This window comes from Camelina sativa, chromosome 13 (assembly GCF_030686135.1).
Source record: "Camelina sativa cultivar CO46 ecotype springtype chromosome 13, ASM3068613v1".
Lineage (NCBI taxonomy): Eukaryota > Viridiplantae > Streptophyta > Magnoliopsida > Brassicales > Brassicaceae > Camelina > Camelina sativa.
In genome coordinates this window covers 6,268,437-6,285,257 of record NC_141892.1, presented here as the reverse complement: position 1 = coordinate 6,285,257, position 16,821 = coordinate 6,268,437, and the positions used below count along the sequence as shown (strand labels likewise).

The 16,821-nt window shown below is 34.3% G+C and overlaps 3 protein-coding genes, 3 non-coding genes and 1 pseudogene across 7 annotated transcripts; 1 reads left to right on the top strand and 6 right to left on the bottom strand.

Moving 5' to 3' along the window:
• Positions 1–1,296: 1,296 nt before the first annotated feature.
• On the bottom strand, positions 1,297–2,244 carry LOC104735607 (basic leucine zipper 43 pseudogene; annotated as a pseudogene). Its single transcript, XR_015578121.1, has one exon. The product of XR_015578121.1 is annotated as a basic leucine zipper 43 pseudogene (transcript).
• Positions 2,245–7,787: 5,543 nt separating this feature from the next.
• LOC104735606 (uncharacterized) lies at positions 7,788–9,233 on the bottom strand. The gene has a single exon (XM_010455428.3). The coding sequence runs from the start codon at positions 9,106–9,108 to the stop codon at positions 8,074–8,076; it is 1,035 nt and encodes a 344-aa protein (XP_010453730.1). The 5' UTR covers positions 9,109–9,233; the 3' UTR covers positions 7,788–8,073.
• Positions 9,234–9,373: 140 nt separating this feature from the next.
• On the bottom strand, positions 9,374–9,445 carry TRNAD-GUC (transfer RNA aspartic acid (anticodon GUC)). Its single transcript has one exon. It is a non-coding gene; the product is annotated as a tRNA-Asp (tRNA).
• Positions 9,446–9,613: 168 nt separating this feature from the next.
• On the bottom strand, positions 9,614–13,359 carry LOC104735604 (tRNA (guanine(26)-N(2))-dimethyltransferase 1). Its single transcript, XM_010455427.3, has 12 exons — positions 12,870–13,359; positions 12,232–12,513; positions 12,030–12,117; positions 11,800–11,921; positions 11,545–11,684; positions 11,387–11,459; positions 11,178–11,266; positions 10,997–11,102; positions 10,694–10,906; positions 10,410–10,604; positions 10,246–10,323; positions 9,614–10,153 (listed from the first exon to the last, which is right to left on the bottom strand). Exons 1-12 carry the CDS (start codon positions 12,963–12,965, stop codon positions 9,866–9,868), a joined length of 1,770 nt encoding a protein of 589 aa, XP_010453729.2. The 5' UTR covers positions 12,966–13,359; the 3' UTR covers positions 9,614–9,865.
• On the bottom strand, positions 13,350–13,423 carry TRNAI-AAU (transfer RNA isoleucine (anticodon AAU)). Its single transcript has one exon. It is a non-coding gene; the product is annotated as a tRNA-Ile (tRNA).
• Positions 13,424–13,489: 66 nt separating this feature from the next.
• Positions 13,490–13,563, bottom strand: TRNAI-AAU (transfer RNA isoleucine (anticodon AAU)). Its single transcript has one exon. It is a non-coding gene; the product is annotated as a tRNA-Ile (tRNA).
• A 74-nt stretch (positions 13,564–13,637) lies between these two features.
• Positions 13,638–14,769, top strand: LOC104735603 (uncharacterized). Its single transcript, XM_010455426.2, has 2 exons — positions 13,638–13,796; positions 14,413–14,769. Exons 1-2 carry the CDS (start codon positions 13,684–13,686, stop codon positions 14,597–14,599), a joined length of 300 nt encoding a protein of 99 aa, XP_010453728.1. The 5' UTR covers positions 13,638–13,683; the 3' UTR covers positions 14,600–14,769.
• The last annotated feature ends 2,052 nt before the right edge of the window (positions 14,770–16,821 follow it).

Genomic DNA, 16,821 nt, shown 5'->3' with positions numbered 1-16,821 from the left:
GAAAAAGTCTGCATAAGTTAAAAGACCTTGCTTCAGTGACCATATACTAGTAATAAATCAGTTTCCTTCACATAATCCAGAGCGAAAGAAAAGAAAACAAAATGTGTCATGTGAGAGAGGAGCTCCTAAAACGACCATTACAATAAACTCAATGGAACTCCACAGATTGGCAAATAAAAAAACAAACAAAGACACTTTAATATCTTTGAACCACTAATGATTTAAAGTTATAGAAAAACAAGCAAAAGCTATGTCTGAAGTCTCTGAACACACACCTTAAACCCCCCCCCCCCCCCCCCCCCCCCCCGCCCCATTGAACCTATGATGATGATCATCTCTAGTCTTTCTAACATTTATACAAAAAAAAAAAAAAAACAAAAAAACGGAATCAAACAAACAAAACACTTATCAAAAATATAAACCCTAACTAACATTTATACAAAAGTGGCTAGATTTTGGATTAAAGCAACTTCCTCTTTTTTCATTCCGTCACGATAGATATAGATTTGGGATTACTTTGATTAAATTTGAGGGAAAACAAAAAAAAATGCGAAACTTGATGATTCCATCGATTGAATTTTGGATAGTGCGAAACTCAATACAATAGATTTGAATTTCACATTTTTTTTTTCGCCCAACTAAATCCAAATTAATCCCAGAATTGAATTCCAAGAGTTGAGAATTGAGATGATGATTACTAGAAAACTCCAGATTCTATCTACTAACCAAAGTAACCATGATATGAGGTCGTCCGTCTCTCTCTCTCTCTCTCTCGTATTGCCAAATAATAATGGGCCAGGCCTATCATCATATATATAAGGCCCAATTATTCTTTAATCTAAAGTGTCGCCTATAACAAATGATAATCTCATCATTATTTACGATGAGCGAAATTAAAAAAGAAATTCTGCCGTATTTTTCATCAGAAAAGTGAGAAAACTGTTCTATTTAACGAATTTACGACGGATCATTTTATTAGCACCATGCATAAAATATCTACGAGATATACGTAAATAATAATTTTAAAAACTGTTGATATGTAAATCATCAGAGATAATTAATTAAGCTTGATTTCATAGATATCTCTACGTCTTTTAGAAAGGCCATCCTCTCGAACTATATATCTTTCACGAAAAATGCAACATTATTATCACAATTCAAGACCCTTTTGAAAGGTATAATTTTTATTCAAATATATATAGTAAACTGTAAAAGTTGGCTACTGATCAAATTGGGTGAGCAGGGTCGGTGGTAGTTGTTTGTCTTCTTTTCTTTCTCTGATGTATATTATTCTTCTTTTCAAAAATTTATTTATAATTCCTTTGTTTACAGCTTTAAGATTATATTTAGAAATTTTATCATCATCATCTTCAAATGGAAGAACAAAATATCCATCATGATCTTTTTTAATTATCTTCTTTTCTGTTGATAACAATAAAACAGAATAGAAGAGAAATCTGACGAACATTACGAAATAAAACCCCCAAACTTTGGTAACGTAGTTAAACCCGTTAAAAAGTGATACCAAAGGAAGAAAATAGATGGAATATATTAGAGGCATATATGGATTAACTTAAATTAAAAGTAATGTTCTTCTTGATCAGAACCGACGTGGACTCATGATGGATGATGATGAGTTCTTGGATCATCTGTAGTAGAAGAGATCAAGTCTTCATCCATGGAAGAAGAAGAATATTTCTCATGGGTGTCTCCTCCAAGCTTCTTCATGGATGTGATCACTTGACGAAGCTCCGAGTTCTCCTCTTTAAGATTCAAGTTCTCTTGAATAACATGATCATTGCTGTCCGATACTTTGTTTAGCTTTTCTAAAAGCTGGTGGTTCTCGCTTCGAAGCCAAGCAACCTGTGAGAGAAGCTCGTCTAAGTGTCTTTGCTTTCTCATTCTTGACCTTCTTGCTGACTCTCTGTTAGATACCATACGTCTTTGCTTTCTCTCGTTGATGACGAAGATTCCTTCTGTTGCGTCGTCGGAAGTCGTGGAGTTGTTGCTTGCCGGAGATTGTAGGTTGAGCTCTTGAATCTGAGGGTATTGGAGCAGATTGAGATTGTTATTGGTTGAAGCTGGGGTTAAGTCGTTGTAGTAGTTGTTTAAGTGGAAGTAGTCTTGTTGTTGCATGTTGGTAAGACTTAAGCTATCATAATTTGGCTGCATGGTCAATTTCTCTTTCTTTAGAGCCTAGCTCAAAGAGGTTGATGAGTTAATGGTGGAGATTGGATGAGAAGGAGGGTTTATACAGCTGAGAAAGGCATACAAGTGGACCACACCTTTTTTGCAAATTGGTGGCTTTCGTGACACATGCTTAAGAGAGGGCTTTGCTTTTGAAAAAATTATTTAGATTATGTCGATCGAAGACACCGGCCATGGGCATGCCTTTTATTTTTAACAATTATTGAGATTACATATCGAAGTGAATTTTACTTATTTTGTTTCTAGTTTATAACAGGTTGCTACATAAAACTACGATGACTAATATATTAATTTGTGGTAAGAAACCATTAATGAGATCGATAAACAGGTTGTACTAGAAGTCCCCATTGACATATTATTTATTCAATTGGTTCATGCACGAGAATGAGACAAGGGAACGCATTATACATGCCTCGTATAATAACCATGACTTGCATGCATGGAGTAGTATATTTGCATAAGTTATATTATATATGAACGTCCATATATGATGAACAACATGGAGGTGCTACATATCATCATATATATAGTTAGTTTAATATATATAACCAAATATTGTCATCTTGTGTCCGGTGCAGGTGAGTCTAGCTAGGAGAGGGCGCCATGGCCATTTAGTGGTATCTAAATACATGTTAATTACATACTTAATAACATGATCATGATGTTAATGCATGATTGAACTGAAAATTGTTTCTATATATCATGCATGCCCATACATTATATATGATGATAATGAGGACTTGGATACCATACATATATGTTGTGGATAAAATCAAGCTTTCGATCAATGTTATGTGCTTACATCAGAGAGAAAGTTTGTAGTTTCTAGTTGTGGGGTTTCAAAATTATTTTAGTTTGGAAACAATGCTTTTGTTAGCCAATACATAAAGTTGGGATGATGCCAAATAAGTCAATTTATAAAGTATATATATTCTTTCTGTGATACTAACATCTACACAAAACTTACTCGCCAATATCTCTTCTTCTTTTTCTAGAGAAAAATAAGAAGGTTATCTCTTGGAGTTGGAGCTTTAAGATTTGCTTATCTTCATTAATCAGTTATTATATTGTTTTCTGCGTAGATTTGTAGAGGTCCTAGCTAAAATATTTGAAAATGTGGTGTCCTCTGTACGATAAATTTTATCTGGTTAAATTAAAGAAATTAATAACGTTCAAAAAAAATAAGTGATAAAAAAATTACTTATTGACAAAACGTTTATAACTTTATATGCTCACACACAAACATGGCATGCTGAAGTTTCAACATACATTATGTGAAACCCAACATAAATCCTCGATTGTGCATGGTCTCTTAATTAACCAATCAACCCGAAATTGTTCACGTGAAATCATATACTAATCTTAAAGAGATATATATAGCTGAATTAATATTCTTGTCATTTAAAACTGTTACAGTGATCATTCATAATTGCAATAAAAAAGACTCGAACTCTGATCATTCAATTTTACACGATTCATCCTTTAACCACAAGATATATATAAAAAGACTCTGAACTCGGATCAAATTTACATGATCAATTTTTCTTTATATTTTCGTTCCAAGTGGTATGTATCCAGTCATATTTGATCAAGTTGTATAAAGAAGATCATGTTGATACAAAATAACAAAACCTTAATTATTACATCCAACTCGTCTTTTATTATACATAGAAAAATATGGTCAAAGACCAGCACTAACAAAAACCAAACCAAACAAACTCCTTACTTGCATAAGCTAGGAAAGCAAGATATGTTAGGCGGGCTTAACTTGTCGTTTTATGATGTTCATTACAAAGGCTAAGGCAAAGGCTAATAGGCTATAATACATTTGAGGAGCTGATGACTCAACAACCACTTTGCATATTTGATTAATTTCTTTGTAAAATTGTCTGAATTCTATAAAATGAATCAAATTTTAGGAACTCGTTTTTGATTTTTCTCTTAAATTTCCTGACTTAATGGATATATTTAAGTAAACCATTTAATAATTGAAGAAATCTTATTTGGTCCCCTCTTCTTTCTTGCCATTATATTCTAATATTGAAACGTCCTTCTTTAAAAATATATTTATATTATTCAAAAAAAAATATTTATAATCAAAAACTTAGGCATGCATGGGTTTATTATAATCCATTTGTAAAAAGGCAATTTAATATAAAAAGAATTGTGCATATTGATATTGGTCTTCTTTAGGTAGGCTTTTTGGGTGTTGCTTGAAAGTTATACAGTATGGAGCTTGTTTTTTTCAAGTTTTTCAATAATTAATTTCGGTTTTTTACTGATGCAATAACTTACTATTTAAGGAAACCACATATGTAGTGTAGTTTTAAAATACTAGACCTAATATTCATTTACTTAGTTCAGTTGATTTCAAAGATTTTCTTCTGATGAATTGAGATGATTTTATAATGTGAAATTCACAACACCTACTGAATTTGAGTGACTTGGCCTTTATTTTGGCAGAATGACTTAAAATTGCATGTTGATGCAAAATAGAGTGCGACTGTGTTGGTCAAACGAAAGGCGAATACACACCATCAAGTCATATCATTAATTCAGACAACGTCTATTTCTTCTTTATTTCAGTCTCATGTCCTTTGCACGGTTTGTTCTTCTTCCACAGCCTCAAGTTTTCTTTTTTTTTCTTCTTTTTATATCATTTTCTAACTTTTTTTCCAATTTGCTTTTCCTTAGTGTTTCCTTTTCGGATATTCTTTTAGTAATATTTTTTCACTCGATCATAAAACTATAAAAGTGTTTTTGAACGTTTCATTGTTTTGGTCCCATCAATGACACTACCACCTGATATTGGCCTACCTTGAATTTTCAGTTCTTTACCAAATAATTCCCTTAGATCTTCATTTTTGTTATAAGAAATATAATTTTCGTAGCTGTGTATTCTAATATAATTCGTATGAATATTGTAGTATCTAATTATGCTCCCTTCTAATGAGAATTATACGTTCCATATATTGATCTTCTTTCGTTAAGTAAACTCCAAAGATCATCAACATAATAATTTGTGGTTACACTGTTTTTTCTTAATGAAATATGGATGATGTCATGATGGTACAGCTGATTGGTGGATTAAGGATAAGCCAATCACCAAAGCGAAGTCTTTTGTATCATCACACCTTTTACGATAATTTTTTATAATTATACACCTTTTGTTTTTATGAAAAAAATATAATTACATACCCATTTTATACTTTGGTTTTTTTCGTTCGTACCTTCAAATGATTCTATCCAATTTGCCAAAAAATATATGCTGAGGTACCTGTAAATTTCATTAAGGTCTTCCTCCACTATCACTGCCAATTTTTACAACTATCGTCAGTCCTAATCATAATATAGTCAATTATGATTATGTTATTATTAATTTTACTATTCCCTGCAGAAAGGTTTATATTTTCAAATAACCCACTTGTCATTGCCTAATTCTAATTGTGCTTTCCTCTGTTTATTTAGTTATTTTTATATATTTTGTTAAAAAAATTATTTAGATGCATTTAGATTCAAAACCATATATATATGAAAGGCCAACTAAGATAACAACATTTCGCCATGCAAAGTTAAATACATAACACAATCACAACTTTTCCCCCATGAGATTAATTAGTCAGAGTTTTGATTTACGTTATATATATTTTCAACTTTATAATTTTGTCTGGTTTATTGCTTGAGAGTATTTAATATACATTTTGGTCTAGAAAGTTTAATTCCTTGACATCTCCAACTCCAATCTATTTTAGAGTTAAAACGTTATTACTTTATTTTCACCTTTATCTTTTTTACACGAATTTAATATTCTATTCTAAAGTAGATATACATTGGAGATGGTGAATTTAAGCAGAATAGATAAAGAGGACAAAGAGAGAGAATCCAAAGAGACAAGAAAACAAAGTGGGAGAACGTCACTGAAGACTCGAGCGCAAATTTCAATTCCAAAATGATTGAGGTAATAATTATCAAATGAAACATTTCAAATGGTGTGATGAATTTTATTTCTGATGTGATGTTATTCACCCACTCCAACTATACAATGCGTTTTATATTAAGTTGCTTATCTTTTTTTTTTTTTTTTTTTTCACTTCTTTAATCCGTTTATTCGAAACTGATCCACACAAATAAACTTTAAAACGTCACAAATGTTTAGTCTTTTAAAGATATATATTTTGCGTGTTCGAGGTCTAAATGAGTGTTTTAATAGAAATATTATGTCTACACTCTACACCATATATGCCGTCTGATTCATCATAAAGAGGAACCTGATTTAAAACAAGAAATTTTCCAAATTTACGGACTGAACATGGAAGTACCTACTTGTTAAATACCAAATAGATTATGCAACTAGATCTATGGTTGAAGTGAACAACTGACGCATGACATGATTAAAAGCCTAAGGTTTCATAGAGGGAGCTTATATATATTTTAGATAGTTTTAAAAATATTTCTGTGTGAAATATTATTATACATGGAATGAGACAAGAGGCATAATTATTGCATATGAGAGGATAAGCAAATAGAGGTATCCAAGAGCCAGAAAAAAAAAAGTTTTCCAACTTCCATAAAAAAAGTTTAAAAAATAAAATTCGACACTCAATGTTTGAAGTTTGGCTCTTTAGAAATGTAAAGTCACTATAGAGAAAAGAGCCAGCCACTGGCATGTGAAAATGACTTTGAACCTTAGTTTTCATTTTTTTAACAATCTTAATCGTAATGGGCTTTCGGTTCATATTTGAAGTAATTAATTAACTTTATATATACTTTCATTTTTAAGTTGTTAACTCACATTATTATAAAACGCGTCAATCAAAAATTCAAAATCGTATATGTTATCAACTTATTATTTACTTATAAAAATAGTTATATACAAACATGTAAAAGTTATAAAAAAATAAATTAAAAATATGTTAATTTTAGTAGATGTTCCATCGATTATAACCAGAGAAAAAGAAAACTTACTACATCCAAGTATCCAACAAGATACAACATTGAATCATCGCAACGGCAAGGGGTTTCTCAGTTTCTAGTTTTCAGTGTAATGTAGCTTCAACATTAAAATCTAGATTTCCGCCAATAAAAAACAAAAAAATAAGGAGTTATAGTGGACTAATAAGCCCACATTTAGGCCCCATTATTTACGACATCCAGCATATCTCCCAGCAATTTGAAAAGATGAAAGTGGTATTTGCATATCATGAAAGCAACGGAGTGGCCGATAGAGTAGCAAAGGAAGTACTCTCTTTTGAGAATCATGTTCCTAAGCTGTTTTCTATGTTGCCATTGTGGGCTAAAAATGTAGTAGAAAAGGATAATGTATAATTGAGTATTTAGTTAATATGAAGTTGAAGTTGAGCCAAAAGAAAAAAAAAAGCCCACATTTTGAATTAAATACGGTCCATATAAGACCAAAACTTGACAAGACCACGTTAAACCGGACCAAATCCATCATTCTCTTTTTAACAATGTACTAGGTAAACCACAAACTGGCCACAGAGGCAACATGACTGTACCTGTAGTAGATGGATTGGAATTGGATTATACCCTATCGCAACATCTCTAATTGATTCATAACCTTGCACTGGTAAAATATTTGGTACTTAAAAAGGCATCAAAATCACATCGCAAAAAAAAAAAATCAAAGTTAGAAATAACCAAAGTCAGATCACCAATTCCTCTATGATAAACAAACTGTGACTGCAATTATCAGCAAAGTCTAAAAAGATAAATAAAAACCTAAAATAACTTGCAAAATGTATTCTTCCTTTTAAACTATGACCAATATCTACATCACATCAACCAGAGACGGATCATTTCCCAATGAGGCCTTACCGAAGATCAAAAGCACAATTACTTCATCTACTACCTTGCCAAACCGTTGCTACCACGTCTCTGCAATCTCCTATTCCTTTCATAGTCAGGATCATCAGTAGGTAGCTCATACCTACAAACCGGACATGTATTCCTTATCCCCAACCAAGGTACTATACAGTCACCATGATAGTAATGCTTACAAGGAAGCCTCTTAGCTTTCTCATCAACCACAATATCATCTTTGCATATGGCGCAAACGATGGTGTTCCCGTTGCTCAACTGTTCAGAGGTAATCACCACAGCAGGAAGATCATCAACCACCCTTTTGGATGCGGGAGGACTCCCCATGATGACATCATCCTGGTTATCAAACATTTGCACTAAAATAGCAGCATCGTACTCTCCATAACCATCTTCAAAATTAACAGCTAGATGATCCATATCCATCATATCTTGAAATAATACGTTGGCATTCCACATCTGCCAAGCATCATCATCATCATCATTATCATCATCATCATCACCATCATCATCATCAGCCCTTGGTGGAGTAACTTGTTGTTGAACAGGTTCTTGAACCCACTCGATCGCGTTGTGCAAATTCTCCAATTCGAATTCTTCATCAAGCACCATAGGTTCGTCAGACTCAACAGGAGCAACAACTTCGACTCGACCCGAATCGATCTCCCTATAAACCAATGAATCACCCGAACCTGAACGTGAGCCGATTCCAAGACCTAATTCTATATCCTCCTCAAAAATATTGAAACCGAAACCACCACCACCACCCAAACTAGTACTATTGATTACCCTCTGATTCGTCGAACCTATACAAAAGTCACGTACCGTATCGACCTCGTACGACTCTCGATGAAAGAAATCGATGAATTCAGGTTTTGCGTCATCCATAGAAGCTAATCCAGAGTCGGAATTCGAATCCAGAAAATGGAAATATGGATTGCAATCCGTTTGGATAACAGATCGAGGAACCTCCACGGCGATTGAGCTTCCACCATCGCCGCCTCCGCCTTCTTCCTCTGCTTCGACGGTAATAGCACAACCGAAAAGTTTCGCCGATGACATTGCTGAGTTTACCAGAGAATGAGAGATGAGAAGAGAAAAGGTCAAAAAAAAAATGAGAGAAAATTAAAAAAAAAAAAAAAAAAAAAAATGTCGAAGAAGGAAGACGAAAAGATTCGTATCTCTCTATGCACATTTTAAGAGATTTAATAATTATGACGGTGTTATCTAATAAGGTTATTTACGCTCGTGGCCTATGATTATGCCACGTAATTAACTACAATTTTTAGAAAAGTTTTTTTTTAAAGAGGAAAATTTTAAAAAAATACGCCGTTGCCGGGGATCGAACCCGGGTCACCCGCGTGACAGGCGGGAATACTTACCACTATACTACAACGACTTCGTTGTCCTTCATTCTATTATTGATAATAAAATATTATTACACGGTTTTCATGCACCCTAAAAGTTACCGTAATGATGATACTCCTTAATCCTTATCAGTTTACATTTGATTTCTGGTTTTTCATCTATGGATCTATCATATATTTGCCAAAGAAGAAAAAAAAACTAGAGATAATGATGATATTATAAAACAGTGCTGAATCATATAAAATGTAGCCTGTTGGTGATGAACAGTTACATATTACCAGGTTTTTGAAAAATACAGTTGTAGCTAACAGATCTAAGAATCCATAAACTTATAAATTCTTTGTTGCAAGTCTGAAAAAAATGCTTAGAATATAACAAAAACACAACTCTGATACCAAAAGCTCTATTTTTAAAAAGGACACATACAAAATCTTTCAGAGGCAATATTCCCCTATGATGTTGAGGCAATATCCTCTGCTGCTGTCTTTTGGCGTTTCAGATCTGGCTCATCCTCAATAATATCTTCTTCAGGATCTTCTTCTTCGTCTTCTTCTTCTTTGTGATTGCCGTTGAGATGACCGTTAACTGCTTCATGACCAAGAAGCGAGACGTGTTTGCTTGTGATTGTACGACCAGCCCTTATCTTTGGACCCCAATGCTTCTCTGGGTTCGGTAGAAACCTAGCTACTTTCTTCGTCTGTGCTTTGCTAAGCGAACCAACATGGCGTGAAAAGTCAGCCTGTACGAAATAAAACAGTGTAAAGATTCAACCTCGAAACTTTAAATAGTTTCAAAGAAAGCATTACAACAATGGCTACTGAAAAAAAAGACCTGATGAGATGGTTCTTTAGATAGAATCACACTTCCGGGATGATCAGGTGATTGTGGCTTAATGGGATGATTTTTCACCTACAATCAAAGAAACAGAGTTCATTCATTACTACGGAGGGGGAAAAAATATTTGGACTTTAACTGAAGGAACGAAGATGGTTTACCCAGCACCGCATGATGTCCCAGATAACCTCCATTGGAGCATCAGTTTTAATCCCAAGCGGGTTCACATGGGACCCTGAGACACGGTAGTTTGCATTGATTACTGCTGATCGAAACAGAGCAGCTGATGGTGAAGTACACTTTAGCGTTGCAGAGAGACTATGAAGGCTCAAAAACAGTGGAACATCTAGCAATTCCTGGAGACAAGCAAAACAAATATAGGGATTCAGAGAAATTGACCCAAAATCAAAGACTGAAACTTGCAGAGTTTGGAGGAAAGTTTTACCTCTGAGATTGTGGTAAGAACAGCACAAATTCGGTCGTAAGCAGGATACCTGTCTTTCATGGATTTAACACCACTTAGTATCGAAGTCACCCATTCTTGATCATGCATTGGAGCAGACCATATTGGTCCACCCATGTTATATTTCTTTCCACAATGAGTGCAATCCTGAGGAACAACAGGACCAACTCCTGGTAGATACCTCACACTGTTATTCTGTAAGAAAATTATAGAAGAGGATTATCAGAAAAAGGCAGCTTTCAGAAACTTAGCAAACTGCATTTCATAAAGAGACAGACACGAAACCTTAGGGAGAGATCTTCCAACAGATTGAAGATGAAAGGAATCACAACCAATACATTGATAGACATACGAGAGCTTTAGTGGAGTGTTTTTCATTGCACTCGCCGAACTGCATTTCATAAACCTTCAGTCTTTACTTTGCCTCTAGCTGAGAGGAAGTGTTTGAAAAGAAAGGATAACTCACGTGTAAACGCGGACAAACACACGGACGTAGAAATCCATTTGGACTGATAGAACTGGAACAATATACCGCTTGTAGCGATTTGCATGGCTCTTGCGAATCAACAATATGACCAAAGTTAATCGAAGAAAGCTTTTAGAGAAGAAATAAGAATAGAGCATCTTAAAAACAGTTAACGGTATTTAATTCCTCCCAGTAGCAAAGAAAATTACCTCGATGCTGGCGAGGAGGATCCGCAAAGCCATCTCATGACAATATTTCCCTTTCAGTGGATAAGAACCATACCTAACCATATACAGATTAGAGACACTCAGACAAGCTAAAGTTTTATATGTTTTCAGAAATAGGTAATCAAGGGAGAAAATCTCACTTGGAATAGCAAACCTCGCCGTTAGCCCCACATAACACTGCCATGTCAGTTGCTGTGCACATTAGCAGCCCACCATCAGCAACTGATTGAACAGCTGAATCAAGGAAAATAGACGGAGCACCATATGGATCAAGATCAACCTAAAGACATCAATTAACCAAATTAGTTATCAGAATCATGCAGTCAATAAGATGAAAAACGTCCAAATATTTTGAAAAAACGAGTATAAAATTTTCCAAAAAATTGGACGCATACCACATCAAATTCTTTTGGGTGGCTAAGCATGTGGACACGAGCGTCAGTAAGATGTGACTCCACCTTTGAAGTAGACATCAAGCCATTGAACTTTATGTTTCTCTGGCAAGCTTCAACCGATGCTATGATAGAAAAATGGTGATACTATATTATTCATGGAAGTTAGGATAGAAGAATATTCGTGTTTGTAAACCACTTCACAAGCAAAAAAGTTGGGATGAAAATATTACCTGGGTCATTATCCAAAGCTACAACTTGACCAATTCCTTCAACTTCGCGAGCATACCTCAAAGCTCTTAACCCTGAAGCTGACAGGGCCTATAAAATGTATAACACAAGAATACGTTATCTACTAAAAAAGCACTATAAAAAACGATATAAGAAAAAAAGGGTACAACTATAACAGTCATAGAGGAAAGAAGAAAGGTAGACCTCAAGCACTCTTGGTGGCTTGAGTTCTCTTCGTGCAGATTCATATGCGATCTTGGCAGCTTCCTTTGGTCCATCCTGAGATGTTACTTTGTGTTCACCATTGGTTTTACCATTATCCTCACCGTTTTCAGTATGAGTTTCTTCCTTGGAAGTCTCAGAGACATCCTTCTCAGGCACTTTCCCAGATGATCGAGCTCTTTTCGATAACATCGCCTCATGCTCTTGCTTGCGTTTGGATATAAATGCCCTTAGCACAGCAATGGACATGTCCCTGTTGTTAACCTAACCATAAAACAACAACAATTAGTTTAGCTCACACATATATCCATATGGATTCACACACGAGAACACAATTGCTAAGAAAGACTTGGGATCATATCTCATCAAGTTTCTCACTAACACAACACAACCACTAATCTATTAACAAGTAACGGGTAATCACCAGAAGAAAAGGCATTACAAAACACTCAATTTAAAATCTTAGACAAATATAAAACACCCCAAACTAATACTTGATCCAATCTTAAGATTGCCCTTGATGTAATTAGGTAATTCAATCAATTATCACCAAAAAGGAAGAACCTTTGCAGCAACTCAAATCCAATGGCAACAAGAAGAAAGGCAAAAAAAAGGAGAACCTGAGCTTTGTTGAAGAAGACTTGGTTCTTCTTGTGCATAAGGACCTCAGCTTCTCCTTCCTTGATAATAGTATAGTCATTCAGATCTGTTTCCATTGCTGATCTCAGATTCTTCTCTTCAGGGGAAAAGAAATCACAAATTGAACTACCAACACGAATCTGTAACCCGGAAGGCAAATCGCAAAGCTGGAATCTATAGATTTGTGAATGAAGATGTCGAAACTTATCGACTTGCTTGAGTGAAGCTTGAATAAACCCTATCGCTTCTCCTCTGTTGCAGTTTCAGAGAGAAGGAAAGGTGAGAGAGGCCGTACAGAGTAAACTAGTTTAAACCCTACAAACCATTGGAGAGTTTTGTCAATTATCTAACTTTAGGATGGAAATATATGATATCAAAACTAACGGGGTCAAAATGAAAATTATTATATACATTAAGAAGGAGAAGGAAAGAAAAAAAAAAGATAATGTGGTAATAAAAAGTGGCCTATACAGGGATCGAACCTGTGACCTTCGCGTTATTAGCACGACGCTCTAACCAACTGAGCTAATAGGCCGATCATACTAGTTACATCACCCAGTTAGTTAAATTGACTATAAATACATCACCAACTCAAAAATAGTGGCCTATACAGGGATCGAACCTGTGACCTTCGCGTTATTAGCACGACGCTCTAACCAGCTGAGCTAATAGGCCACATGTGTTAGTAATTTGATACGCTACATATTTATTCGGTTAGCAGTGAATGCAGCAGGATAACAATCATTATCGTGAAGTTAAAGAACCAGCGAAGAGGAGAAAGAGGAAGAAGCGAAGATGCAGAGCTTAACATCAAACGAAGTTGCGGGTTTAGCAGTTGGAGCTCTGCTTCTTGGTGCCACCATCGCTGCTCCTAAAGTTGATGCTTTCATCGCCGCTTCTCAGAGAAGGTAAAGTTACAAAGCGTTTTTACAAGTTTCATTCATCTCAAAAACCCAATCTTTCATGTTCTTAGTGGAAACCCATCTCATATAGTATCCAATTTTTTTATGAACATGTTTGGATTTTGGATGGACCTATATGAATCAATGATGATGACTGTATTTGTATAGTAGCTGCGTAGAATTGTAGTAAGCTGTTTGATTTCCGATTGATTGGGTTTTGATTAATTTGCTGAAAAGGATAAGACTTTGGGAGTTTTTTGTTGTGATGTGTTGTTTAAAATTCTAACCAGAGTATGGGGTATGCTTTTAGTTTCACTCTCCAATAGAAACTTCTTTCTTCTTAGTTAGTTCTCATTAGACAATCTTTTGATTCTCACATTCGTTTGTTCTGTCTTCAAAGAATTCAGTTGTTTATTACTGAAGGTCTTCTCACTATGTTAAGATTCTTGATTATGGTTATGGATTCTCAAATTCTGATCTTTGTAATGGGAGAGTCTGTGTTGTGCCGCTGATGTCTCCAAGAAATGTTCTACAATGTTGTGTGTCTTTGGCTAAATGAAACTAGACTTGTTCTTGAATCTTATATCTTACAATCGTATGTTTCTAAACACAACTTTTGCAGATCTCTTGGCATGTGTCGAAAATGTGGAGATCTTAAGAGCGTAGCGTGTGGCCGCTGCAAGGGAACAGGAACGCTCAAATCAGGCGGATTCTTTGGATTCAGTGACTCATCAAACACAAGATCAGTCGCGTGCGATAATTGCCAAGCCAAAGGTTGTTTCCCTTGTCCTGAATGCTCAAAATCTTGACCATTTTTCTCGGTATAATTATAGAGATTGACTCAATACTAAAACTACTTGTTTCATCTTCTTGACCTATATTATGATAAATGTAATCGGGTCCATCACTCCATCTGTAACGTTGAAGCATTGCTTTATCCGTTTGACAAGTCTCTTATTCGAATTCTTGATTTGCAAAACCGGATACTGGTAGATTCTTGATATGGTTAACGTTTACCGGGTCTTGTTCGTCTTTGAAACCGGAGAAATCCACTTAGTAACCAGAAGTTCTTCTAGTCCTTTCATTCCGTAAGCAACATTAGGTGGTTTTTTGGGAGTTGTTATACCACAATTTGGTGCAAACACACATCTTTCAAGAAATTTTGTCTAACTTAAATCAAGTTACTTCGTTTTTTCTTTGTTTTCCCTCATTTGAAAAAAGAAGAAGATATCAACCATTATTGATGGTTAGTGAATTGGTTCTATTCTCAAAATAAATAAAGTTTAATTTGCTGAAAAATAACTGCTATATTGTGGCATTTTAAAATATTGTGGCATTTCTGCTAAACATAATTCACCAACAAGAAGTGTAGAGAGATATCAGATTATTATTATTTTTTTTTGTCAAATAGAGATATCACATATATCATATGTCATCCAACTATATTAGCTACATATTAAGGCCACATATTTGATAAATACTAATACAAAATAACCTTCACAATATTTGGCTTTTAAGAATTGAAAGCATGATTTGGTAACACATTTTTTAAAAAAGTATGAACGATGTTGTCATATTTAAAGAAAAGTAGAAGGGTATAAATGTAAAACTAAATAACGTAAGACAAGTCACTGTTAAAAAGGAGGCTTCGGCTCAGCGAACACGTTTCCGACAAAAGTCTAACTCAATTATACATCGACACGTGTCCCTCAGACCACACCCCCCATCTTGTTGTAATAGTAACACTTTACTGTTATGATTTTTTTTTTTTCTTTTAACTTTGCAACGTCTTTACGCTCTGTAAAATCCGTACGGACTACCCATGTCACCTGAAGGCTTTATTTGCTTGTATAGATTCTCTCTGATCAAAAAAAAAAAAAAAAGAAAAAGTTTTTTATTCTACTTTTATAATTAGTGGCGTGAGACGTGAATTTAATTTCCTAATTGAACAAAACCATATATGAGTCCATTTATATTGATGCCATCCAAAAATATATGTGGAATACATATACAATCTTAAAGATGCGTTTACTTTTTATTTAATGGATGATCATGATCTTTTTGGTGGCACTCTGACAGTGACTATATGTAACAGAGAACATACTTCTTAGTAATATTTAAAATCCATTAACCACGTTAAATTTCGCAGTGTCACGACTTGTCAATTATTATTTTTTTTAAATTAGATTAATTGGTGAGATCAGTTTACGTGAGACAAATATACATCTAAATTATATTTTCTTTGTTTTCTACACAGCTAAAGTGTATTTTCTATAATTTATGTTGCATACAAGATAGCTGTAATTTATGTTGCAAACACCCGGAAACATGGTTAACTCGATCTAGAGCAATACAAATTAAATTGTTTACCTCATTGAAAAAGTAAGCTCCAATAATAGCTCGACACGTGGAAACCCATTTTAAGGTAGGAGATGCTTTTCTGCGGCTTCTGAAACACAACTAGAAATTGATGCGATACGTTGCTTTCATTTTTTTGTATTATTATATACTTTAAAAATGCTAACTTGCCCCTATAAATTCACAGTATATCATCACGCGCTTCATATACATAATTTACCAACACTACTAGCTACAACTTGCACATTTATGTTTGTTTACCTTTGTTTTCAAACTAGTATAATGATGAGGTTTCTGATGAGATTCTCGTTACAAAATTAATACTATCATCAGCTACCCCCAGCTGGTAATTAAGAACTTTGGATGTAAAACCTTTCTTAATTATCGATTGCAAAGTTAATTTTTTCAAAACTGTTTCCTAGATTCGTCTATATTGTACTTTTTTTTTACTATACCAACATGTGTTACTATGACCTATTTCATCTACAAAATATTATGACATAAGATATATGTTTATGTTGAAAATATACTGCATAACATTAAGTAACAAAAGTAAAATTAAATGCTATCACGGTGAAAATGAATTTTTAATTAAATACATTTGAAATGTTAATTATCGTATATATTTCCCAAATATGTATTCACCATATATACATGTACGAGTGTACTTATA

Bases quoted from the DNA above. Each gene is read 5' to 3' on its own strand.
- LOC104735606 (XM_010455428.3), bottom strand. From the start codon at position 9,108: ATGTCATCGGCGAAACTTTTCGGTTGTGCTATTACCGTCGAAGCAGAG.
- LOC104735604 (XM_010455427.3), bottom strand. From the start codon at position 12,965: ATGGAAACAGATCTGAATGACTATACTATTATCAAGGAAGGAGAAGCT. The intron at 12,118-12,231 runs GTCTACCTTTCT...TACATTTTATAG, and splicing joins AGCCACCAAGAGTGCTTGAG to GCCCTGTCAGCTTCAGGGTT. The intron at 11,103-11,177 runs GTGAGTTATCCT...TATGAAATGCAG, and splicing joins GTGTTTGTCCGCGTTTACAC to TTCGGCGAGTGCAATGAAAA.
- LOC104735603 (XM_010455426.2), top strand. From the start codon at position 13,684: ATGCAGAGCTTAACATCAAACGAAGTTGCGGGTTTAGCAGTTGGAGCT. The intron at 13,797-14,412 runs GTAAAGTTACAA...CAACTTTTGCAG, and splicing joins ATCGCCGCTTCTCAGAGAAG to ATCTCTTGGCATGTGTCGAA.